The following is a 27,878-nucleotide window of genomic DNA, read 5'->3' on the forward strand; positions in this document are numbered from 1 at the left end:
TAATCGCTTTTTCAGTTAATGATTGCTAGAGTCAATTGGGTGGGTCGTCAAACCAGCTAGATTCCAATAACAATTAACACTTAGGTAAATGCCAAATGAATAAAATGGCTCTTGTTTCTAATTTAATAAAATAAATAATAAATTTTCAAGGAATTTAATATATTACTAATATGTCTGTATATATATATATATATATATATATGTTTTTAAATTAGCAAGATAGTTTTATAATGAATTTACTAAGTCGTGACATGGCCCCAAATCATGATAATTAGTGCATGCCAGCATTAAAAAAATAGTTTTTTTAAAGTAAACATCAAATGTGTCTAATTCGGTGGAAACCAACCAATGGGAGTAGGCAGCGGTCAACTAACGGCGGACTTTCTAATCACCTTTGAATATTTCCGTTAATTCAAATTTTATTTTTGTCGTCAAGTATAGTGTAAAAAAATTAAAAATAATGCCATCACAATCAGCGAGGGGCGTTTTCGTCATAATCACATTTTACAATAACATTTTTAACAGCTGAGAACTTGTGATTTATAAATAAAAATAATATTAAATATTCACTTAATTAAAATTTATCAATGCAGCTGGTAGAGATTATTCAGCACTAAACTCTCTAACAGTTAAACTAACTACCTTGTAAATCTCTTCTCCTCGTATCTCTCAAATCTCAACAACTTTGAAACTTACTGCTCACATTTTTAGTCATAATTTTACATCATAATGCATTTGTTAAATTTTTTCACTAACCTGATTTTGGGCTTCTTAATTAACAAAATTGGGCTTTTAGTTTGTCTTTCATATTGGGCTTGAAGCCTTTTTAGTCCAATTTTGCCTTGGCTCAATTTGTCTAATTAACCAAACACGTGACAATTAGAGAATTTTTGAGATTGTTTGGGTTGATTTTCCACTTCTACACCCATCGTGCATTATTTGTGATTATTATGCTTTTTGTGATATCATGTTCTTCATTAATTAATTGAATTGGGTCAAATCCAATTCTAATTAGAAACAAAACCATGTATTTAAGCTATATTATGGCCTAATATGGGTAACAAATTGATATCCTCTATTTATTTTCTTAACATATAATATAATGTTAAGTTGTATTAATTAAGGGATTAGCAAAAAAAAAAAAAAAACCATTTTGAAATTGCATTGAGATATGTTTATTCTTTGGAAATAATTAGTTATACCAACCCTCATTAGGAGAGTTGGTACCTAGCCCTTACCAATAGGGTAACGGTCTAGGGTTCGAGTCCCCCCACCCCTATTTCCCCTTGTAATGGACTTGAATTTACTCAAAAAAAAAAATAATTAGTTATAAACCCTCATGTTTTTTTCTCGAAATTCTAGACTACCATATTTTTTTTTTGAAATTCTGGATTAAACAGGACGTAGATCGACTATGTTGTTTGTGTAGTTGATTAAAATATTAAAGTGTATATTAGAACAAAAAAATTAATTCACCTACAAAAGAAATATAGTTGATTTATTAATCGGCTATAGTCAATTACATAAATTGTCACATAACAATGCTAAAATGAATAGAAGAAAAAACATGGTGTATCAGAAGGACTCGAAAGAGCACACACGAGCTTGGATGTCTGAAATGATATGTCCATATGTTGATCGTTCCTCTTAATAGCTGCAAATTGCTGTAACAACACGATTAGAATCTCCCTCAATAATCACTTAGTTCCACGACTTATCTCGTGCGTACTTCACTGTTAATAGAGCGGCTTTAGCTTCAACTGCGATTGGGTCCAAAAATTGTCTTATACAAGTCGAAAATCATCCAACACATACAACATAATGTGTTATAGCAATAATTCTATACCAATACATCCATCTTTTATATTCACAGCCGCATCGAAATTAATTTTAAGTTAGGAGGAGCTTTCATGCTTTAATAATAAATAATACTATAGTATTGAGTATTGCATTGCATTTTGATATAGTAGTAAAATTATCCACTAAAATGTAATTCAATATAATATCAATATATTTATAATCCATGAACAAATAATTTATTCATGAGCAAGTGGTTATAAAAAGAAATTAAAAAAAAAAGCCGACCGGGGTTAAGATAAAACCGGTCTTTACTCGTACGCACCAACGATAAAAAAGAACCGTGACCTGGCAAAAGTAGTGCTTGACGTGGCAGCAAGCGATTGGGTCTTTCATTAGTCGTGACATGTAATGTATAATGGATCAGAGCGGAAGTGGTAAACCCAGCAGCACTCACAAAACCACCCCTCGACGACTGAAATTCCGCCGTGGACTTCCGAATCAGTTTTATCTCGCACCCCCCAGTCTGAAAACCCTAGCCATCCCATCCCAACCACGAAATCTCGTAATTCTCTCGATTTATTTACTCTACTAATTTTCGATTGTTTGTATGATTTAGCTAATTCGTATTCGATTTTATCGATCAGAACTGTGTGCGCCGATAATTCCGTTTTTTTTTAATCACTGCGCACCCTCTGATTTATATGTAATGCTGGTAAACCGTGTCTTATTTGTGGTGATATGATCCTATTTATTTATTTATTTTTATCATATTTTTTTGGGTTCATATGCATACATGTTTGTATGAAGATGATTTAGAATGCAGCATGCATTTAGCTTCACGGATAGAAGTTTTCCTTTTCGTTTTAGTTTGTAAAGATTTTAAATTGGGACCAGCTTTTTTGGGGCTATTCTTCCCTTTTCTGTTTGGGGTTAATTCGTGTTCGTGTTAGTCATCATTGTCAATACTTGATTATTCAAAAAAACTGATAATGGTGTGGAATGTGTTTCAGCAAAAACAAGAATTGCTTGTGGATAATTTGATGTAACAAGGAATCCGACGACCAAGAGAGAAGCGTTTATTGGTTTCCCAACTTTACCTACTTCTTTAATCCCACTGGAACTTTAACAAAATCCAAGATACAGCGACCAGGGTCCGGGGGCGAGTTGCCCCAGAGTGGCGAGTTTAACCCTTTCCCTGTAGCACGGAGGGTGAACTCCTTCCAAGCTGTTTCTATGGATGACGATATGGAGACTGGGAATTTGGGGCTTTATCAGGAAAGGCCACGCACATTCCCCAACATGCGTAGCAAACCTTACACACCTTTGGTAAGTGCATCCAGTGTACTGGTGTATGATCTATGTGGCACATATTATTACAAAGTTACTTTTATATGTACTCTGATTTGCTCAATTTGAACCTCAGTCGAGAAAACAATTTTGCTCTGTGTGTTCAGTTGCATGTTATTTGCCTTTTGATTGTGGTCTTAAGGCTCAGATGAAGGGAAATTTAGAGAACTAACATAAACGTACTGAAAATATGCACTTATCCATCAAGACTGGGGTATAAAGGTTTCTATATCCCTATTTTAATTGCATGCATGGCAATATAAGGGCTTTGGACTGCTCATTCTGTTTGTAATTTAAGGATATGCCGTTCGATGTCACCTGGATGGATCTTCCATCATCTTTTGCAAGAGACCTCATCTCCAGACCACATAAAAATTTGAAGTTCAAGAACAACAAAATAATTTGATCTAGAAAAAATAAAAAAACTAGTATTCTTTCACATTTGCAGTAAAAAGAAATGACTGAATAGGTTTGAGATGAAAAGACAAGTAGAGAACCATACCAGAAAGCTGTAATAATATCATGGCTTATCCGTTTCACGAAGTAATTATTGTATATGAATTAAGAATTTTGCTTTCTTTGCTGCACAGGACTAGTCACTAGAGTTTCGAAATTTAACTGATAATGGCTAAAACACATTCGGATGAATTTGAGGAATTGCGAAGATGCGTTTTGATTTTTTTCTTATGCTTTTCTTTCTATTGATGTGATTGCACGTATTTTTTTCTTGCACATCTTTCTCCATTTCTGACTGCAAATGCTTTATGCAGATCTTTCGTCTACTCATGAGAATAAATAGTCGAGTTCTTTTGGTGCTTCTGCTCTTTGGACTTGGATTTCTATTTTATATTGGTGCAAGAACCTCACCGACTATTGTGTTTGTATACTCAGTCTGCATAATCAGTTTTATCGTGTCTATATACCTTACTAAGTGGGTACTTGCTAAGGATGAGGGGCCTCCTGAGATGGTTCAGGTAATTTTTTTTCTTGCTTAATACTACTACATTTGCGTCCTATGTTCCTTTCATACGCACTGAATTCTTGTTCTGCTTTCTTTCTTAATATTCTTGGCAAGAGAAAGTAGTGGTTAATAAGTTATTTTAGTGAATTTTATGGTTGAATAAAGTAATTTTATTATGCCGTTGATTGCACTTTACTTATTATTTTCAATTTTAATACAATAATTTTGGGTTTCTGTTTCTTTGTTTGGTTTGATACCCACTGTTCTATTTTTTAGGATTTATTGCATCTGAAATCTAATTCGCTGTCTTTGCCTGTGAAATTTAATACTGAAGGCATTTCTGTCTCTAATTTGAAATTTCACTGTTTCAAATTCTTAGGATTTACAGAATCTGATTGTTTGATTTTTTTGTCTTTCGCCTTGAAATTTGTTAAGGAAAGTTTTGGTGGCTTTAGAAAGTGTTCAATAAGAGTCTAGTGGTTGAGACAATATACGTGAGCTCCTAACTGGGAGTTGGGCTGAAGGGTTAAGCGCGCACGCATATATATATATATATATATATATATATATATATATATATATATAAACACACACACACAAACATATAATATGTATTTGCCGCTATTGTAAATGCACCATCTCGGTCTTGCCCTTTAAATTTTTTAATGTGCGGTTGAAAGTTCTTTGAAACTAAATAAAAATGAAATTTTGTTATTTTTGATTTTACACTTCCGCTTTGTGGTTAGTATGAGCTATAACGATGTGTAATCTTAAACATGGGCAATAACATCATGCATAATTGGAACGGTCCTCGCATTATGCACAACACTTGCTTGTCCAAGAAAAAGTTAGATCTCATTCTCTTTGTTGGTTAAACATGACATGTGCCTTCACAAACTTTTTCGATCTATTATACATGTATATATGAATTTTTGAAAAGCGTTGTCTTTGTATGTGCTGATTGGCTGGAGACACGAACAGAGTCTTTAGCTAGCTAGCTTCTTAGTTCATATAGATCAATGCCTATCATTTTTCCGTTTCAGGCTCTCTTTCCAGTAAACTTAAAAAAGTTCTATGCATTACAATGTGGAAGTTTTTTCTTTTGTTTCATCCTTCCACCTTGTTGTTTTTTACTTGCTAGATATCAGAAGCTATACGTGATGGTGCTGAAGGTTTCTTTAGGACTCAATACGGAACTATTTCAAAGATGGCTGTTTTACTAGGACTAGTAATCCTTGTCATTTACCTGTTTCGCAGTACAACTCCTCAGCAAGAAGCTTCTGGTGTGGGGAGGTAACTATTGATTTTTGATTTGGTATATGGTGTTCTCCCCTGTTTTAAGAACCCACCCACCCACCCACCCACCACGCACTACATTTTACGCTAAATTTATTGGAGTTCCTAGCATTAAATGATGTGTTCTGCCTGTGATGATGCAGGACAACAACTGCTTATATTACTGTTGCTGCCTTTTTCCTTGGGGCTCTTTGCTCTGGTCTTGCTGGCTATGTCGGGATGTGGGTCTCTGTACGTGCAAATGTTCGAGTCTCAAGTGCAGCGAGACGATCTGCAAGAGAGGCATTGCAGGTTTTTTTTTTTTTTTTTTCCATCTGGACATGTTTACTCACGTGCGGCTTAAAATGCATTTATATTTGATGAGTTGGCATCCAATTTTTCAGATTGCTGTTCGTGCTGGTGGTTTTTCTGCTTTGATTGTTGTTGGAATGGCTGTCCTTGGTATTGCTATTCTTTATTCCACCTTTTATGTTTGGTTGGGAGTAGATTCACCAGGTGGCATGAAGATTACTGACTGTAAGTAACCACTTCATTTTGATCCACCCTAATGAACTTCAAAATTTTGCTATTTTGTGTGTCCGTGTTTCTATTTTCTTTCCCACAGATTTGCCACCATATCTTGACTCTTATTTTTTCTTTCAGTACCTCTTCTTCTCGTTGGATATGGGTTTGGAGCTTCATTTGTTGCACTTTTTGCTCAGTTGGGGGGTGGAATATATACCAAAGCAGCTGATGTTGGAGCTGACCTTGTTGGAAAGGTGGAGCAGGGTATTCCCGAAGATGATCCACGTAATCCGGCTGTAATTGCTGATTTGGTATGAAGGTTCCTATATTATTATTTATTTCAAGCTACATATTTTATTAGACTTTTTGGATGGTCATATATGTAGAGAGAACTTCGACTTGGTAGATAAATATTTTTTTGGACTTCATATTATTAGAATTTGTATTCATCATATATGATAAATTCTGCCTTGTGTATTATTTATTCATCGTGATGGATGTTTTCATCATTGACTAATTCAAGGTTGGAGACAATGTTGGTGACTGTGCTGCTCGAGGTGCCGATCTGTTCGAAAGTATTGCTGCAGAAATAATTAGTGCAATGATATTAGGTGGATCAATGGCACAACGCTGTAAAATTGAAGGTAAATGGATGAATCTGTTATCTCGTGCAAACATGTTTTGTAATCTATCTAAGAATTATACAGTTTTTTGTCATTTTCTAAAAAAACATGTGCTTCTGGGAGATAGCTGATTTTGTAGTTTTCACATGAGATAGCATTTCCATAGACCTGACATTGTTATCCTTCGGCGTGTTGATCATATTTTGAGGTTAACTTGCCTCTCATCCTAATATTGCCATTAACTTTTAAGTTTCAGATTGGTGGATTTTCGTGTATATGTCTAGCTTTATATATTTGGTATTGTCATTTTTAAATCTCACTATTTAACTATCTTTCGCTCCAAATTAATGTTACTGAAAGAGCATTTTTTTTTCTTTTTTTCACTCCAAAGTCCAAACTATGTTTCAAAAAACATTTATCTTGGGTATTCATTTTGTGAATTATTTGTTGTTACTTAAAAGTTAAAATTGAGCTATGCTTTTTAGATGTAGCGTTTAGACTTAATTGATGTCGACCATGCAACTGGGCAATGATGTTGAATATTGATTTTAAAATTTTGTTTGTCTTCTTCTTACTGATGAATGTAACAGCGACTTATATATGTCATTTTATATGCAGATCCATCAGGTTTCATTCTGTTTCCTCTTGTTGTTCACTCATTTGACCTGATCATATCATCAGTCGGAATCTTTTCTATTCGGGGTACACGTGACTCCGGAGTCATTAGTGTTCCGGAGGATCCAATGGCAATTCTTGAGAAAGGATATTCTATAACAATAGTCTTAGCTGTTCTGACATTTGGTTTGGTAAAAACATTTCTCCTCTCTTTTGTCTCTGTTTATTCTCTTGACTATAGAAATGCAAAAATGGATATCAATTAGGACCTGTCTACTATTGTTTTGCCTATGGTTTGTGTGTGTTTCTTTCCTTCTGCATCTTTTAGTTGCTCCATCTTGTGACCACTGCTATTGCTTCGCAGTCCACACGCTGGATGCTGTATACAGAACAAGCACCTTCCGCGTGGTTTAACTTTGCCTTGTGTGGTCTGGTTGGGATTACGACGGCTTATATCTTTGTCTGGATCACAAAGTATTACACTGATTACAAGCATGAGCCTGTACGCACATTAGCACTTGCTAGCACCACTGGACATGGAACCAATATAATTGCTGGAGTTAGTTTGGGTCTGGAATCAACAGCTCTTCCTGTTCTCGTTATTAGCACGTCTATCATCGCAGCATATTGGCTGGGCCAAACTTCGGGACTGGTTGATGAATCTGGAAATCCAACCGGTGGGTTATTCGGAACAGCTGTTGCCACTATGGGAATGCTCAGTACAGCAGCGTATGTTCTTACGATGGATATGTTTGGTCCAATAGCTGACAATGCTGGTGGAATTGTAGAAATGAGTCAGCAGGTACTTTTGCTATTCTTCTAAGCAAGTGCGATTTTCTAAAGTACCCTTTTTATGTTAAGATTTTGATGCCACACTTTCCAATTACAGCCTGAAAGTGTTCGTGAAATTACCGATGTTCTTGATGCGGTTGGCAATACTACAAAAGCTACGACCAAGGGATTTGCGATTGGATCTGCAGCACTGGCATCTTTTCTTCTGTTTAGTGCTTACATGGATGAAGTTTCTACCTTTTCCCACCTACCCTTTGCTCAGGCAGGCAAACTTTCTCTTGCAATATTTCTAATCGCTGTCTCTTTAGTTACCGCACAGGGTATTGCAGATTTTGTTTGATCTTCTTGAAACTCGCATTACAGGTCGACATTGCCATTCCCGAAGTTTTTGTTGGTGGATTATTGGGCTCTATGCTTATATTCCTATTTAGTGCGTGGGCCTGTGCTGCAGTTGGTCGAACTGCTCAGGAGGTAGTTAAAGAAGTGAGAAGACAATTCATTGAGAGGCCAGGGATCATGGTTCGTATCCAAACTTCTGTGGTTTTTTTTTAAATTGTTAATAATAAACATCGAATAATTAAAATTTGCTTGTTTGTTTCAGGATTATAAGGAGAAACCTGATTACGGTCGGTGCGTATCTATTGTTGCATCTGCTTCTTTAAGGGAGATGATAAAGCCTGGAGCATTGGCCATTATATCACCCATAGCTGTTGGTAAGTATTCTGCTTCTTCTAGAACATTCCTCACTTGGTTCTAGAATATTCATGTGGAGGGTTTCATTCGTTTTTATTTCCCCAGGTCTTATATTCAAGGTACTAGGGTACTACACGGGGCATCCCCTGCTAGGGGCAAAAGTTGTGGCTTCGATGTTAATGTTCGCCACAGTTTCTGGTATACTAATGGCTCTTTTCCTCAACACATCTGGAGGCGCGTGGGATAATGCAAAGAAATACATAGAAACAGGTGCCCTTGGAGGCAAAGGGAGCGAGTGCCACAAAGCCGCTATCACCGGTGATACGTAAGTGTTATTTAATTGAAATACAATTGTTTCACTCTTCCAGTTGTTAAGTATCGTATTTTTTATCGGGTTTTCGTTTTTGTTTGCAGTGTGGGGGACCCGTTCAAAGACACTGCAGGACCATCTCTACATGTTCTGATAAAATTGCTGGCTACAATAACTCTGGTAATGGCTCCTGTTTTCCTGTGAATTGTTTGTTACTCCACATTATTCCCGGGCACACCATTTTTCTTCTTCTCTCAGATTGGATATAGAAATGAGTTTTTTTCCGGTTTAATGTAATTGATGGTGCCTGCTGCTCAAAGTAAAGTTAATTTTAACATCAACCTTGTTTTTTTCTAGCTTTATTATATGAATAAGAGATTTTATTAGTGGAAATGCTCATACTTTTTCTTGACTGATGTTTGGTTTTTTTTTAACATTTCGTCGTAAAAGAAGAAAACGTAAACTAATTTCGTCTTACTGTTGGCAATCATGATAATGAGAGTTTAATAAATGTGTGATATCCTTTTGCTTGCGATTACTACACTGTAATTTCTTCGAAAAAGTAATATTTGTTTCGTAAAGTACTCCGAGTAGCAAATTATTGTATTATTAATGTACATTGTATGAAAAGTTGGTGCTAGAATCACATTTTCACCAAGCTCTCTTCACTTTTTCTTTGGGTTTTCACTTCTTTTTTCATGACATCAGCTTTGAATTTCTTCCTCGTGCCATTTAAAAAAAAAATATACTAAAGAATTCATGACGAGTACACAGTAGAATTTAATGAACTCATTAATATTTTAAATAAACCTATTTTTTAATGCTTATTTAACTAAATTATGAGATTTTCTAACAAGTCTAAATCCTTCAATTAACACCAATAAAAAGTCTACAGAACACATTATTAAGACCAACAATGACTATAACATAGTTTCAAAAGTATTTTTTATTTATTTATACCAAAACTTATTGCTATCGATTATTTAAAAAAAAAATAAAAAAAATTTAAGGCTATCGATTATCCGGCCCATTAAGGCTATTTATACAATTTGTAATAAACAATTAATTAAATTTTAAAAAAATATTACTAATATTACCAATATACCCCTACAAAATCCACGAAATGTTATGGATTACTGTACTGTGTAATGTGTATATCGCACGTGCTTTATGAACAAATCTCGCGAGATTTTGCAGTCCCCGCGATTTATTGCGAGGTGAAGAAAAGCAGGAATAGTAATGTGAATTAGAGCGTTGATTACTGAGAAAAACCCATCGACGGATTTCATTCTTCTCTCTTACAAAAATAAATAAATTATCAGGTTCTTCTTCTTCTTCTTCTTCTATTCTAATCTCTGCTCACTGCCTGTTGTTTTAATTCTTGATTAAGGGTTTATTGTATGATTTATCTGTGCCTTTTTATTGTTGTTGATTTTTGGATCTTTCATTTCCGTGCTTTATTGTTTTTCTTTTCTGTAATTATTTTTATCAACATAAATTCTTGTCACAAATGGAAAATTCATATATATTTTAATTCTCGTAAAACTTTAATGATTCAGATTCTTGAATGCACTGGGCTATGGCAATTTCTGTATCATCTAGCAAAAGAAACGATCTTTTTTGCTGTTTTTGTCTGAGAATAAGAGAAAGGGTAAATTACGGCTAACCGGTCAAATTAAGAAAGAATCCCTCGTACTTGAGTAATTACAAGCTCCCCTCAACTATGAATCTTCTTACACGTCAAACTCAAAATAATCTTCTAGATTCCGTGAAATGTTCATCTAGTTTGTACTCGATTTATGCACCACAATATGATATTTACGGTCCAAGAGACGCATCTTATGATCATCTTGATGTGGAGCTCGAATAGGGTAAAACAGGTACAAATGGGAGAATATTCCACATAATATAGAAGATTCTACTAAATTTGACACTCCAAAAGTGTACTGTAAAAGATTCATAATTGAGGGGTGGTTGTAATTACCCAAACATGAGGAGTTTTTTCGTAATTTGACCTTACCTCAGGGGATGGCCGTAATTTACCCTAAGAAAAAAAAGAGCTTATTTCTTGAGCAAAAGTTGTTCCTTTTGCCTATTTTGCTTGTTTAGACAAGAACATTTCAACACACAGCCACTAAAAAATTATATTACACACTGATCAAAGTAATGTAATTTTCTTGCGTCCTTGTGTCCTAAGCTAATAGCATGTTGATGTTTATGGGACACAAAAACGAGACGGGGTTGAATCAAATCCAGTTGATCACTTGTTTACGTTTTGCTCTGCCGCCACTTTCATCGACTTCCTAAGTGTCGTTTCATTAATCAACTTGCAGGGTACCGATTCTTGTGTTCAGCTAGGATTTACGGCCTTATTGTTTCTTCAAACGTACTTCATCGGTTGATGTTTGAGTTATGGCATCCGATAAAGGTTTCTTATATATTTTTTTTGTTTGTATAAATACTAAAAAAAGCCTGATCGAAAGATGTATGTGCTTAATTTTGAATTTTGATGTCATATATCCATTTTATCCCACGATGCACGTTCTACAATTATTTCACAGGAATCGCCATTGTACTTATGGGAGTCAGCGGTGCTGGAAAATCGTTAGTACATTCATGCTCTTATTATTATTATTTCTTCGTTTTTGTTAAGTTTAAATTGTTAGCTTAAAAATCATTAGTATATTCAGCCTTAACTCCATCTTTCGTTTCTCCACTTCAGAACCATAGGTGCAATGCTGGCAAACGAGATAAATGGTACCTTTCTTGATGCAGATGATTACCACCCACAGTCAAACAAAGGTAGGTTTTCTCTCGATTAGAGGGGCGTTTTCGTCATTTGCGTATAATAATATAATCGTTTTTTTTTTTCAACTCCCCACACCTTAAAAAAAACAGACAAAATGAAGAATGGCATCCCTCTTTCGGACGAAGACCGAATTCCTTGGCTCGAAACTCTGCGTGATGCACTGAGGGCGAGCTTGGTGGATGGCAAAACCGTGATTCTTGGGTGTTCTGCTTTGCAGAAGCATTACAGAGAAATTCTTAGACGCGGGGACCCACATTACGTACCGGGTTCTTATGTATGTGGTGTAAGATTCGTTCTGTTGAGTGTTGGTGCTCAAGTGCTTGCCGATCGGCTGGAAAAAAGAGCGAAAGAAGGGAGGCATTTCATGCCAGCTCATCTCTTGAAATCCCAATTGGATTTGCTGCAGATTGATGAATGTGAAGGAATATTCCAAGTTGATGCTTCGTTAGATCCTCGTCAAACTCTGAGAGCGGTACAAGCTTTGCTGCAAATGGATGGATAACGAACACAATCGGGTAATGCTACAAAATTGTATCCTTGGAAAGTTGACGTATAACAACACGATGTAGTCGAAAAACAAAAACAATATTCATTTCATTTGATTGAAGTACCGAATTAATCAAAAGAAATGATAAAAAAAAACATATAGAAAACGAAAAATTATGATATAGAGAATAAAATACATCATCTGAACTAAATGGTACAATTATCTCGTCCGATCCACTCAGATCCTTAATACTAAACTTAGTTATCAATGTGGTATTTTTATAGTGCACAAATGCATCGACATAGCCTATAATCATCTAATACGTTGCGAAAAAAATGCATATTTTTCATTGTTCATATGAAATCACTGCTACATATTCTACTATGTACATATGAGCTTCATGATAAGTTATGTAATAAGACTAAATTGCCCTTCCAAGTAATTCTCTTGTTATTGCTTGCTCTCCTTAGAAAAAAAGGAAAATAAAAACAAATTGGCCGAATATATTGGACTTACAACACACGCACGCACGCAAACAGCTGAGATCGAACTCGTGACCTTCCACCTGTGAGAATTAATGTTTGATTGAATTTTTTTCAAAATAAAAACAATTAATATGGCAAAAAAGTAATTTATGCAATATTAATATTTCAAAGTTATATATATATATATATATATATATATATATATATAAAAAGGAAATAAAATGGGAGGAGTATATAATGTGAACTCGGTTCGGCCTACCGCCTACCCCATTATTGAACCAAGGCCCAATTAAAACATGGGCCAGAAACATTTTTATTATTCACAAGTCCAAGTAGTTTATGAAATATTATACCTACATCCTTTAAATTGAATGCAATTACACATATAGACCCCTTCAAGTTTGAAAAATTACACATACCTCCTTTATCATTTGATTTTAGTTATACTTAAGTCTTAACTTCATCTGAGCATTGACTTTTTATACCCTTGAGCAAATAGTGAGTAAATTGTAAAATATTAAATAAACCTCACTTAAAAATTAATTTAACTAAAATTTTATTTTGTACTAAAATATTTAAAAGCATTAGAAATTAATAGTATTAAAAACTAAAATAATTAAAAAAATATTACAAAAATATCATAAGAGTTTTTTGTAGATTGCTCTGGCTCTGACGTATTACTTTTATATATAAGATTCTTGCTTGCGTAATTATCGATAATTGCGTACACGATTTGTTTAGTCAATCAAACAAACAAGTCATAATAAATATTTCACGATTAGTTCACCCCTTCTTTTATCTTCATATTTTTTTTGTCTTGTTTTCTCATCATCGTATCATTGATTATTATCCTGAATTAAACTATTTTATTAATTCAGTCAAACCTATATTGTTTGTTATACTCCTTCTTGTCTTAATTAATTGTTTCTATTTTGCTTTATTTATTTATTTACTTATGTTAAATTTGTAATATTTATTTTTTAAAACTAAAAATATGACACTAAAACTCAGCAGTCACGAAAGCTACTTCTGAACTGACTAAAATTGCGTTATATATTTTCTTTATTAATTTATGTCAACCCTTGTCTCCTCATCAACATTCTTTATTTACAAACAGTAATTTCCATCATTTTCGGAATTAATTATTAAATAAACACAAAATAATTATAAACTAATATATAATTACCCCCCACTATATAAATACCCTATGTTGGGACTGACAAGACAAGAATCAGACCTTCTGAAACTGGATAATGTTATCTAATTCTGTATCTATAGTTGCCAGTGCTGAATGAAGAATCTCAACCCCAAACAAATTATTTAATATTACATGTGAAATTTATACGACCGACCAGACAATAAAATTATCGATCGAAAGAAGTGGGTCGATTTAGGCCGATAAAACCGATTAATGTCCAGCCCTATAATAGGCTACGAATTTCTTCACTAAAGAAAAAATTAATCAAAGTTATGTATATGATAAATTTAATAGTGAATATATTTGAAAAAATAAATAACGAATCATTGCAAGACATGCTACAATGTGCTTCCAAAGTTTTTGTAAATATATACCTTAGTCCTTCATTTTTTCTCCATAATTTTATATAAATTATATATATCTGTTATATTTAATGTAACAATAAAAAATTAAATGATTTAAACTTGTACTGTTTATAATTTATGAATATTTACTTATGTTTGATTTTTTTTTATCAAATACCTCTAAAAACAATCGGGGACGATGTCAACGAATCCCTAAAATATTAAGTGCAAAATATTATTAGAATAATTTAGATTTTCTTTTTATGCTTACTTGAAATATGATGAGATTTAATATATACTATTTTAATTAAAATTTAGCAATATAAATCCATTGAAATTTATGAATATGTACTTACTGGTTCCACCATTGATTGAAATTGTAATACTAGTTGGTTAATCTACTTGAGAAGAATAAATTAATAACACTATGAATTAATTATTGTTATGTTAGGTCGACCGCATTAAAATATGACTAAAATTAATTAATTAAATTTTTTTTTTTTTGTTGTTGATAAAACGCACATTTAATTCACAAGACATATCAACTACCCTACCCACCCAATTATTATTATCTTCAGTCTTCACTACCAATAAGGGCCAAAAAAGAAAGATTATTATTTATTATGATATAAAAAGCAAATTAGAGAATTAGGAGAGGATGAGGTACGTACACATAGTCATACCACAACATAATACATATACACTGTTGATGACGAATATCGGGCCCAATATTTGGGCCTCAATTGGAGGCCCGACAAGCAGGAAACAAGAAGATATATGTCACGTGCGGGTGGGACTTACCGGTCAAAGTCAGCATTCGTGGGGTGCCGCACGTGCCGATGTCCAATGTCTTGTCAGCGGCAGACACGTGTGAGGTGACACATAAAGTGTGCTTTCTAAGCCCCACCCGAATTATGGCCCCACATCCACTGTGTGACAATTTCACGTGATTTTTTTCATTTAATTTTTGTTTTTTTGGCAAATATACCCGGGAATTTGGTGGATGTGTTTCATGTTTACCCTAATTCGTCACTCATTTAAAATAATATCTATATTTCATTTATAAAATATTTTATTTTTTATTTTTGGGTGCATGCATTCCTCATTTTAGGGGGTCTTTGCATTTGACTGAAATTTTAATTATTGATTTATAATGTATGGTGTGCATCTTTGTTTGATTACAGCGTAATAGTGACAAAGGAGATAATATATTCAAGGGCTTAGTCAAGAACAATATCGTCCAAGAAATATACAATTAATTTCACTTTTTTTTTTAATAAAATACTATTGTAGAAGTTTCAAGAATTGACGGGTTAGTTGAGTATGATTAAGTTGAAATCATTCACAAATCTTATCAAAATTGTGGAGGGTATCTATGGAAATCGGACGGAATTATCGGAAATGGATATTTTTTAAAAAGATAGAAAAATATTGTGAAAATTTTCATTATCTGAATTTGGAACAAAAGATTGTAAACTAATGTAATTTGTGAAATTTCCGAAATTCCGTTGATTACGAGGCATTCCGAAATCAGAAAGTATTTTTGCATTCCGATTTTTTAGGAACGGAAATTGGAAAACGTTTTTTACTTTAAAAAAAGATTGAAAATTTTCAGAAAAAGCCATTTCCGATCCATTATGTCCGATTTACATGCCTAAGTCAAACCTCTATAAATTGTCGGGCCAAGGGATAGGGGCTTTGGGGGTGAAGGATTTCGCCTTTTGGTACAACATCTATAAATTAATACAGTCGGAACTAGCAAAATTCTATTAATTTAGCGACATATTAAATTATCGAAGTAATAATTTAGTATATTTACCGAGTTAGGATCGAAAGAAATTATCATTTAAATGGGCCTATTAATTTATCGAGAAATGAGCTATTATCTTGTTTTATTAAGAAACTTATTGAACCTCTGATAATTTAATTATACAATCAGGCCAATACTATGATTAATTAATTAATTAATTAATTAATTAATTAATTAGCATGATGTAAACCTTTTAGTGAGTCTTGAAACAGTACATGTGCCCTTCTTTTATCCATTTTAAACTTCCATCCAGACATATTTTTTTCGAGTAAAAAAGCAATATTAATTAAATGCCAAATTCAATAAGTTTCTGTTTTAAGCATCGCATTATTGGGCTAAACATAATTACAATTTACACACCTAATAGCAATTATCCTATCCTTAATTGCTGGCTCATTATTATTTTATTAGGGTAAATTACAAACACCTCCTAGGTATGGTCAATTTACAAAAAATCCATATTGTTTGGATAATTACATCTACCCCTCAACTATGTTTTTTCTTACACCTCCACCCTTATGGTGTCAAATTCAACATAATCATCTAAATTTCGTGGAATGTGCTCTAGTTTGTACTCGTTTTATGTAAAAATACAGTTTCTGAATGCACCACAATCTGACAATCTGATATATGCAAGCCAAAAAACACATATTATGATCATCTTGCTTCAAAATATAGAGTTCGAATGAGATAAAACGGGTACAAAAGTGATAATATTCCATATAATCTCGAAAATTCCAATAAATTTGAGAAGTTGAGGGGGTGGTTGTAATTTACCCTTTTAACTAACTTTTAACATCATCATTAAGACATTTACCAATCATACGTCCTGTGCATGAATTCTTTAACAGCAGCGGGATATTATTGCCGTTAATTCACAGTAGCCATCGCCGTCAACGTCATTGTTGCTTGGATTGTCGCCAGAAAAGCAAAGCTCTCACTTTCTCCATCAAACGTTATTTATTATAAATAGAAATATATAATTTTTCCGTTTTCTCCACTGTTATAATTTATCATCAATCGCATTCAGATCCCTCATTTTCGCTCTTATTGCTTATCACAACAGTTCTCCTGATGTCACGATCCAACGGTCAGGATTTGGTGGGAATTTGTTATATATTTTTTCACACATTATTGTATATAAATGTACACACTGAAAAAAGGGATCCAGCTTCAGAACTGTCCAAATTATTTGAACAATTAAAAAAAAAATTATTAATGGAACAATAGTTGGTTTAATTCAATGTCAAGCAAACACATATAAAATCACAAATTGCGACGACGCGGTCGGAACGGACAAATTTTAGTTAAAATGTTAACAAAAATATAATTATGTTAATAATATTGTAGAATAATATACAAATTGTCATGAAAACTCCAATTCCAATTTTAGATCAATTCATTAAACCTTGAGAAGTTTAAAAATGCCAAACAATGTAAATAAAATCATAATTAAGGTTCTAATTAAGGGTGAAACTTGTAAAGTAATAATTGTTTAATGGAAGTATAACTAACCATATCAATTACTTAATGAGGTTTTAAATAATCTAGTAGGATAAAGTTAAATTGTAAAATAACATTAAAAAAAAAGTTAATGGTTGACACCAAAATAAGTGGAAAAAATAGAATTAAAAGAACGATTTAGGCAATGTTTGGTTGAGTTTTGATTTTGTTTTCATTCATTCCCCTAAACAAAATTATACTTATTACACTTCTCAAATAATTTTCTCAAAACAATTTCAAAAGTTTCTCTCTCCTTCAGACATGATGTGACTGCTACAGTAAAATGATTTGACTGCTACAGTAAAAAAATGTCTTCACTAAAAAAAAATATCACTTCATCTTTCAAATTTTTTTTTTCTAAAATACTTTTTTCAAACACTTTTAAACATGATGTGACTGCTACAGTGTATTTTGTCTCTTTCCTAAACATAAACAAACATTACTTTCATTCTCAAATTCTTCTCCCAAAACACATTTCCTCAAAATGAAATCAAAATAAGTTTAAAAACGCTTCCAAACATTGACTTATTGTTTTATAAAAAAAATGAGTTTGGAACAAGGAATCGGAATAGTGATTGGACAATACGTTGTTAGATTTGTGGAATATGAATGTGGAACGTGGAATGCGGATTGAAGACAAGATTTTAACCTCACTTTTCTGAAATAAAGTAAATAGGACGAGAAAATTGGAATTCATTTTTCCAATTCCACCAACTCCAATTTCTCACATTGATAGAGCTTGTCGTGTGACTAGTTGTTGTCATTGCTCCAAGACAAGCTATGCCTTCACTATCAAGGCAGTAAATACGTATCCTTATACATATATATACACACACGCAAATACTACGCATACTGTACGATGATGCGTTAATTAGACGTATTCATGTTTAAGTATATACATTAACACATTTGAGGCTTGCAAAGTTTTGAAAAATATATAGAATTAAAACTTATTACCTTTTAGATATATTATCAAATGAATTTTATAAATAATAAAATATATATTCGATTCGTTTCAGTTTCAGTTTCGATTAAAATATGAACAATTTTTATTTTTTGAACCAATCGTTTTGTTATCATCATACATGATTTACGAATGACATTTTAATCGAACTATTCGTAAATTTTCATTGAGTTTTGCTATAACTAGAGAAACCGATAAGTTATAACAAAATTAGAAGATTTAATTTGCATGAAAATAATTAATAATGGAAGTAAATTACAAAAAAAAGGCGAAAATCCACGTGGAAAGGTTGTTATTGAGTAGAGGTGGGGCCGAAAGCTGACTGGTTCCGCAGTTAATCGGTGGCGATATTAAGACAAAAGAAAAGACGAGTAGCAAACGAGTGAGATCAGGTCAACGGACACCTGTCAGCGACCCAGAGGTTTGGTCCCCTGTAGATGCACAATCCCCAGCTTTGCCCGAATATATATATTTTCCCGGATTCTACGCTTCTCATTGCCTTATTGTGGCCCCCACCAACAATGGCATTTATGAAATGTATTTGTTTGTCTATCTTCTTCCCAACTCTTCCTTTCCCATTATTTTTACAAGGAATTAATTTGAAAATCAACTATTAACTAGTGATAAAAATCGGAATGAAATTTTTGAATTCTTTCAACTTCGACTCGAAAATATCCAAATCGTATTTTTCATTTCGATTGTATTTTTGAAATAAATAAGATAACTCTATGTATGAAAAATATTAATATCAGAGGGTCAAGTAAAATAAAACATTAGAAAAAATTAATTCGTATTATAAACTATATGTTGTATTTTCTTTTATCATAAAATCTCTGTTCATTTTTTTTTCCTTCGTGTGGTTTTATTTATTGCTTTTGGTGAACTCTCTATTGTTTTTTCTAGCATCTTGCTGCAAAAAAATGAGTAATATAGAAAAATATTGTGAAAATTTCAATTATATCCCAATTTGGAATATGAGATTAAAAATTAAAGTTATTTCCAAAATTTTTGAAATTCCGCTGATTCAATGCATTCCGAAATTAGAATAAATTTTTGCATTTCTTGTTTTTTTTTAATAATAAAACTGGAACTCATTTTTTACTTTCGAAATAAATTGGAATTTTTTTAGAAAATGATTTTCGAATCCATCCGATTTCCACCCCTATTATTAACATCTGCTAGGTACGAAATTCCGACATTTACTTAAACCAACAATATACTAGTCCTAAAATTCCAATATTAAAAAAAAAAATTATATCTTATACATGAAGCGTGCATATGGGAGCAAAAAGATTATTACTTAATTTAGTATGTTTCTTTTCGTACCAGCAATTGAAATATTGTTAGATATGAAGGTTCCAAAGTCAAATCTGGGATTGTCAACGTAAATATGTAGAGAGATTCTCTCAATTATTAGTAATTAAGGCTAATTAATTAAGAAACCGCCACTAGCTTATCTAAATCCAAAATCATGATTCGAACCATTTTTTTTTTTTTTTTTTTGCTGACGATGGAACCCTCATCCAAATCATATAAGTAAACCTATAACCTCGTATAAAAGTTTGCAAATCATACGAAAAACGTAAACTACACTAGATTACTTGTATGTGACAAACTTGACCTATCCACCGTTGACGACGAGTTTCGAAATTAGATCAAATGACAACGCATATATTCTATCCAAGAAATAATTATGAATAGTTTGAAAATAATTACCCTTTTCCATTTTATTACACCAGCTTTTTCACATCACAGCTTTAATAAAAGAAAAATCTGTTTCTGCAGTTTTTTTTGTAAATTTTTTATTATATTTAATTTAATTGGTTAAAGTGTGTCGAAAGGGTATTGGCCAGATTGAGAAGAAAGTGTGAAGAAATGTGAAATAGTTTGGGACATAAATGCAGAGGCAAAAGCGGGGAACAGTTTCTGAATAAGAATCGCATCATATATTATTTATCTTATCTGTCCTTTTTTTTCCCTCATATTATCGTTTTTTGTCTCTTCATCTAATCTATATGTTCAATCTCATCAACTTTTTCTCCGGCCATCATCTCCCGAACCGGACCCGGACCGGTTCAGTCATGCATGCATTATATTCTTGTGCTTGTAGTTGTAGTTGTACCTCTTTTCTGTTTGCTGTCCACACCAGATTCAGACAACCACCGGCCACCTGCTTCCTTTTTTGCATGCGTACACAAATTGTTATATATAATTGTTTTTTATTTGAAACACATACACATGATTTATTAATGTTTTTTGAATGAACAATTTATATAAAAATTTAAGATGTTAATTACTTCCGTGAATTATTTAATATTTGTACCTGAAATAATATGTCAATTAAGTGTAATTTTGCAATGTCGTCAAAGCAAATTATCGAAATTGTACATGTTTAATTTATTAATTAAAATGTTATATTACGTGTTTAACGAGTCATTTTGTAACTTTCAATATGAAGTCGTCGCCAAACACAAAATTTGCATTAATTTCTACATAAAATCATATATCGTAAACGCATAAAATCCGCGGTAATCGTATTGAGTTAGTATATACCGATGGATTGCAAGTATATATGTATAGACCGCCATATTTACGGGACATCTAATTCGTATAAATAATATAATTATATAAATTAAATTTATTTTATGTACTTTCATATAATAATACTAATGCCAATGCAAAAGCACACTATAGATTATACAGAACCTGAACAAAATTAACTAATAATTAATTTCCATGCCATGTTGGCAAAAATCAATTCATAATTAATAATCTGTTTATTTAATTTCTCCCTGGTTTTTAGGGGGCACAATTGACTGGAAGGAGTGAGGATGCTTGCAAATGATAAAGTTACTATAAATGTATAGCTAGTGTACTTAATTATAAGAGAGATAAAGTAGGTTAGCTTTTCAAGAAAATTATGACTCCATTAATTAATATTAATTAATTAAACAAACAACTGTGATTTGGTCTTCTGTTACAGTTTTTAATGTACAACTCATGAGATTTCAGTGGCCATGAATCCTGCCTGGAAAGAAGATGAACCAATCCCCATTTTTGCAAACAAATTAAATTGCAAGCTGGCATTTTCGCAAATTTAATATAATATATAATAATAAATTGAAAAAAAGACTTAATTTCCTTGAAATAGGAACTGTTTTTGTACACCTAATTAACACAATTCTACCACATACTAATTAAACAACCGTTAATTAAACCACTACAATGACAACAACATTAAAAAAAAAAAAAACATAAAAAGATTGGTTAATTAATAAACTTAAACCTTAACTTCTAAACAAAATGATGATCACATAATATTTTTTTTTTGGTTCTTGATGATAATAATAATTCATGTGGTTCATCAATTGGCATTGCTCCATTGCTTGAGGCCTGGTGTAGTCCATTTCGGGCACTTGGGGCTGAAATAGCAAGCGACGACCCTCGAATTCAGCAGCTCGACGATCGGCGCGAATTTCACGCACCTCGGCGTTTTGTACTGATTAATCGAAGCGCCTAAGCTGATAGCATAATCCATGAGCTTATCAAAAGTCCCGCTCTCCACAATCTTGATCTCGAGGGGTCCGATCGCGTCGAAATGCCGGTTCTGTCGGTAGACGCTGTCGAGGGACTCTTCGATGGTGAGGCAGCAGTCCTCGTAGACGGATGCCGGGATCTGCGTGGACCCAATTTGGCTCAGCTCCCAGTAGAGGACGTAGTGGCCGGGGATCGTCGCCGTGTCGGCGTAGCTGGTGTACTCGGTCAGACGGGAGTCGAACGGGATCAAGTGGGTAACGGCATTTTTAACGGCGTTCTGCAGCTCGACCTCGTCGGTTTTGTCGGTGTCTATGCTTAGGACAACGTTCTTGCGGCAGACGAAGTTGAACTGCGGCGCGTTGTTCTTGAATCCGGCCACGCGCAGCACGTCGCCAACTCTATACCTGTACAAACCTGCAAATTCATAAAATAAAACGAATCACTATCAAATATATAAAGTACTACAAAAAAAGAAAAAAAAGTAAAAAAAGAAATTTGTTGTTACCAGCATATGTAGTGACGACGAGTTCATATTCATGGCCGAGTTCGACATCGACGAGGTCGACGAGTTCTTGCTGCTCTTTCTCGTTAAGGGATTTGGGCAACGGCATGCCGTTGTTTCTAGAAACGGGTAAGAACTCGTAGTAGCACATGGTGGGGATGAGCGTGTACGCCACGTCACTGGGTTTGCAGAGCGGGTTAAGGTTAACGCCGAAGTAGCACTCCGACGAGGCGTACATTGTGCAGACGAGCGGGAGACCGTCGCTGTAGTAATCCAGCGTCGGAATATACTGTGACATGGTTCCGGTGACGATCACGTCAATGTATTTAGTGTTCGGCCAGATCTTGGTGATGATCCCCTGCCAAGATTCCTTGCCGCACTCGGCTTCGATGAAGTCCGCCAGTTTCGGGTCGGGTTTCAGGATCCGGGTCACGGCGTCCCTGACAGACGGGTCGGTGATGAGGGAGTTGACGGTTCCGGTTCGGATGTCGTGGGCTAGAAGGGCCCAGTTCTTTTCCAGGAACCGGATGGCCCGGATGAAGCCGGAGGCGAAAACCGCCCCGACCCGGAGGACTTGGTTGTTCTGATAGAGGCCGCAGAGCATCTGGGAGTACATGCTCTGGTAGGAATCCGGGCAGAGAATAGTTTCGTTGGGGGAGGTGTAGTTTGTGTAGGGATCGAAAGGCCTGTCTTTGAAATGGGAGCTTTTGTAGTAACTGGTTAAAACGGGTCGGGCCGGTAACCCGCCCGGTGTTTTGGTCTCGCATTTTACGAACAGGAAATACATCCCTTTCCCTTTGTCTAGACCCGGCACAAACTGGCTCATCACCGGCATCAGCAGGCTGTACAGCAGCGATCTACGCCCTAGCTCCTCCTCTATTGTCGGCATCACTTTTCTCTCTCCGGCAGACGTCCCAGAACTATTTATACATGTATATAAAAATAAAAATGAAAACCCACATGCAAGAATGATGGAATATATCCCACATGTGAATAAATGAATACCTGGTTAAGAATTCGGAGATGGGATCGGAGCAGAGGATGGGGGATTTGTCGCCATTGGCGATGCGGTTGATGTCGGGGAGAATATCCTCGTAGGTGATGACAGGCATGATTTTCTTGAAGGTATCTCTGTCTGTGTTGCCTCCTTCAAAACCATGTCGTTTTAAGTACTCCACACCTGCGTTTCTCGACAGTATTTCAGACAGCACCCGCTTCTGAACCTCGTCGGCGTTTGTCGTCACTTCCTCGATGAACTCCAGCTTTTTGTTGTTCTCCACCACCACACTGTTGTAGCTGGACACGTGTCCTTCATTTTGATCATTTGGTGCCTCTGGCATTTTTTGGTTCTCAATTATTTTTACACACCGTCTCTATATATGTATGGATATATATAAATATGTAAGTATATATGTAGAGAGAGAGAGAGAAGTAGAGAGAGAGTGCGGGAAAGGGAGGAGGAAGAGGGGAGATATATATAGAGGGGAAAGAAAGAGAGAAAGGGGTAGGGGGTGTACATGGTCCACGTATGTAGTTTTTTAAAAAAAAGTGCAAATAATGGGAAGTTGGATGGCTTGATTGTGAATATTGATTGGACTTGGTGGCAATTTCGGTAATATTAATTCTTATGTGGTGAGGGGCATGCTTTATTCACTCACTTGGACATAATACTTTCGTGCTACATATTATTTGCCTCTGACAATTCTAGCACTGTACCAAGTACTGTCTGCTTGCCCTTTTTTCCCAACTCTGCCCAATTTCTTTTTCTTTCTTACTAATTATTATTCATCTTTATGTAAAAAAATAAATTACAAAAGGGTGTAATAATTTAGATATATGTTTGAATTATTTCCGACCTTATCCTATATACTTTATGGAAGGATGAACTTCCTATGTTAAATCAGGTTATTTACGTCGGCTGATTATTATTAATCGTGAGATTTACACATAATCACACATGCCTTATATATTATATATAGTTTAGTGGTTATTTAACTATCTCTACAATTAATAATTGTCCGGTGTAGCATATAAATCACTCCCCTTGTCTGCATTTTGTTACTTAATTAGACTATTTAGGGTTAACAAGTCATGATGTATAGAATTTGTTGAACGGTTTTGCATTCGTTCAAATATTAGGCCATCTTGTTATATGTCACGTACTATTGAAAAACTTGAAAAAACACCCATCTTATAGTTATCCCAAACGATTATTCTCGAATTGACTGATATAAATTCAACAAGGTCCAAATCAAATGGCCTAATAAGTGGGACGGAGTCTCTCGATAAATAAAATTCTAAATCGGTTAAAGTAAACGAGGTGTACTATGGGTGAGTTGCGTGGAAGTAACCTTATTAATCAAATGATTCAAAACTTGAATTAATAAAAGACCACATTTTTAATGTGAACAAATTCTGCAAGACCACGAGATTTTATGGTTAATTAGTTTTATGTATGCATCAAAAAATAATTAAATAGAAAATAAAAAAAAAAATTAACAAATTAGGTTTTATTAATAAGAAAAAAAGAATAATTAAAAATCATTGGGGTTTGGTGAAAATGTAATGGTGATCTATAAGTGGTGGTGCGCGCGCATGGTGTGCTTGTCGTATTCGTTTGCATAGAAAACCGGTCACCACCCCCATCTAATATCTTCAAGTGCAGGAAATTAACCGGCAATACCCGGTTCTCCCGCTCTCTGGGTGTACTTATTACATGCGTGCTTGTACTGCGGGTGTTCCTTTTCAAACCGGCAGCCTCTCCTCCGGCTTCGTTTCCCCGGTAACACGATAACTAACGGGGTTATTTTATTTATTTATTTATTTATTTATTGTTTTCACTTTTAACGGCTTGCAGACTTTGTAACGGTTTTCTCATCCCACTTCACGTGGTGTTAGTTCATACGAACGGTACACGACAGCTGGCACAGCTGGCCGCCAAATGGCATTTTTGTTGACACGTAATTTACATTACATGGTTTTCTTTATAGATATTTGTTTTTAATTTTCTTTTGAGAACTAATTTTATTTATATGTTAAAAATTATGTCCGCGTGTGTGTGTTTTCAATAACAGCTAGAAGATGTCCAAATTCCTAAAATTGCATGGTGCAGAATATAAGTCGTGAAAATGATGTGAAATTTGTCTAATTTTGTGCCGACCATAATTAACATAAATTAAATCTCAATTATGCCTATGTATTGAATCCTCTTAGCAGATAGGACCCTTCTCCAGTTTCTTCTTTATTAGTGTTTTTTGCTTGAATTTAAATTAAAACATTATAATTCATCAAAAAAAAAAAAAAAAAAAAAACAGACAAGTCCACCAAATGTCTAGTAACATGCAATACTTCTGTGATTTATTTCACAATGATGAGCAAATTAATTATAAACCCAATAATATAAAATAGCAATCTCAAATATAACAATAATATAAAAAAAACTCAGAACACCTAATTATGAAAAATAACAAATAAAAATAGATGTAAAAAAAAAAAAAAACTAATTGAAAAAGTATAGTTTGACTAAGAAATAGTATATACAGTAGATTACAAATTGAGCCCTGTGCAGCAACATTCCTGACATATTCGCCAAAATACAAAAGAATTTTTGTAAATCCCGAAAAGAAATTGCTTTTATCTACAGCAACTTTACTTCAATAATTGGTCCAAAACATAATCTTTTGAGTTATTTAATAATAATGTGTACTCCACGTACATTTTCCCCTTTTTTTTATCTTAGATTTTTATCAATCACAAATCAGATGATATCTCTTGCTGAGAATTTAAGGCCAGCCAAAATAAATAAATAAATAAATTAATTAATTAATTAAAATTAAAATCATAAAAATCTAAGAAGTCAACGAAAACAGTATCCGGGTCAGATATTAATATTATCACCGAAAGTTGCACTAGTGATTAATAATTAAACTTCGATTACCGTTCAAGACTTGCACTAATAGTTTTGTTTTATTTTAATCCTCCAAGAGAGCTTAGTGCCTAATTGCTACGTTTTCCAAATTTTCAAAACTATTTATTCTTTCAAATTCGATTTAGCGCTTGAATTTTGTTTTTTTTAATGGCAAATTGCGGCCACACCTTAGTTAATGTTGAATTACGAAAAACCCCTTTATTTTTTGGGTAAGTATAAGGCCCCCTCAACTAATTAAGTATTGTCTTATTAAAGAATTCCTCGTTCAGTAGGTAAAACTGACACAATATGCGTGAACGTGTAAGCCAGTACATAGTTACTGTGGTTGTAATTATCCAAATAAAATAATTTTTTTTTAAATTTTAATTTACCCTTTCTTTAGCGAAAATATTGAGTTCTTATTATACCGTCGTCCGTGATAATCACATTTTTATCTCACTAATATATTATTATTTTTAAATAAAGTGATGTGATGAGTATTTGTGGGAATGTTTAATTAGTATGTGACGAAGCAACCCTAATCCTTCATTAATGCTGAATATTATGTGGGAGACAACTACACTCTTTAAAATCTTTGACCGTTGACTAATTTCATACTAGTAGCATGATTTCTATAATTTTTAATTTTGTTAAATTTAATTTTTAGTTATCTTCTTTATAATCCTTCCGACATGCATTTAACACCTCGAGAGGATATCATGCCCAAATTAATGTATTTCTATTTACTCCACTGTTCTTTGGAGGCCTTCAAATTCTGGAGAGTAAATCATGCCCACATTTCCAACGACGGAGCCAGCATTATCGGGGGTCATGGCCCCTCCATATTTTTTAAATCTCTATTTATTTATATAAACAAAAATATCAATATCTTCTGTACGTAGTCGGTTCATCCGAATTTAAAATTCTGGCTCCGATACTGTACATTTGTGTAAGAATTATTAAATATAATAAGATGTGTGCTCAAAACAACACTTATTTCAAGAGAGAGGGATTAAATAAATAATTCAATTTGCGTGAACATAGTAAAAATGGATTGGGTAATTAATTAAACAAGTGCGTTCAAATCCGAGGAAGGGTTTTGCTGAAATCAATGTGGTCAATTTATTAATTAAAGATATATACACACTTTGATTTATGCTCACTCCACCACCGCCGTCTCGGGTTAATTACTTATTAGCCACTCCGTTGAAGTCAATGGTTTTATCTTTATTAGCATTATAAAAACCCTAATTTTTTACTTATTTATATATTTATTTTAATTGAAAAGAGAATTTGCAGTCGCTCTAAGTGTCTTACATAAATTAGCCATCGAGTAGCGGCCAATAGCTCTCAAATTGTACGATTCGTTCAAGAAATGAAGATCATATTAG

At 33.8% G+C, this 27,878-nt stretch overlaps 3 protein-coding genes across 5 annotated transcripts; 2 read left to right on the top strand and 1 right to left on the bottom strand.

Annotated features, from left to right (window-relative positions):
• Positions 1-2,123: 2,123 nt before the first annotated feature.
• Positions 2,124-9,353, top strand: LOC105948827 (pyrophosphate-energized membrane proton pump 2). Of its 3 annotated transcripts, none has more exons than XM_012972063.2 (15): positions 2,124-2,362; positions 2,811-3,126; positions 3,918-4,121; positions 5,250-5,401; positions 5,548-5,695; positions 5,788-5,920; positions 6,047-6,219; positions 6,432-6,552; positions 7,150-7,337; positions 7,511-7,948; positions 8,036-8,200; positions 8,302-8,457; positions 8,540-8,651; positions 8,737-8,956; positions 9,046-9,353. In XM_012972063.2, exons 2-15 carry the CDS (start codon positions 3,034-3,036, stop codon positions 9,143-9,145), a joined length of 2,403 nt encoding a protein of 800 aa, XP_012827517.2. In that variant the 5' UTR covers positions 2,124-2,362; positions 2,811-3,033; the 3' UTR covers positions 9,146-9,353. The 3 variants fall into 3 exon arrangements, with proteins under 3 accessions (XP_012827517.2, XP_088668683.1, XP_088668682.1); XM_088812557.1 differs by having other exon boundaries at positions 2,237-2,512; XM_088812556.1 differs by having other exon boundaries at positions 2,286-2,503.
• Positions 9,354-10,149: 796 nt separating this feature from the next.
• Positions 10,150-12,512, top strand: LOC105948731 (P-loop containing nucleoside triphosphate hydrolases superfamily protein). The gene is made up of 5 exons (XM_088812561.1): positions 10,150-10,263; positions 11,275-11,369; positions 11,503-11,545; positions 11,664-11,743; positions 11,840-12,512. Exons 2-5 carry the CDS (start codon positions 11,354-11,356, stop codon positions 12,250-12,252), a joined length of 552 nt encoding a protein of 183 aa, XP_088668687.1. The 5' UTR covers positions 10,150-10,263; positions 11,275-11,353; the 3' UTR covers positions 12,253-12,512.
• A 9,145-nt stretch (positions 12,513-21,657) lies between these two features.
• LOC105948852 (indole-3-acetic acid-amido synthetase GH3.6) lies at positions 21,658-24,108 on the bottom strand. The gene is made up of 3 exons (XM_012972098.2): positions 23,586-24,108; positions 22,584-23,500; positions 21,658-22,492 (listed from the first exon to the last, which is right to left on the bottom strand). The coding sequence occupies exons 1-3, from the start codon at positions 23,918-23,920 to the stop codon at positions 21,906-21,908; spliced, it is 1,839 nt and encodes a 612-aa protein (XP_012827552.2). The 5' UTR covers positions 23,921-24,108; the 3' UTR covers positions 21,658-21,905.
• Positions 24,109-27,878: the final 3,770 nt, after the last annotated feature.

The sequence above is a fragment of the Erythranthe guttata genome, chromosome 13 (genome assembly GCF_056151865.1).
Source record: "Erythranthe guttata isolate IM_541 chromosome 13, IM_541, whole genome shotgun sequence".
NCBI classification, from domain to species: Eukaryota; Viridiplantae; Streptophyta; class Magnoliopsida; order Lamiales; family Phrymaceae; genus Erythranthe; species Erythranthe guttata.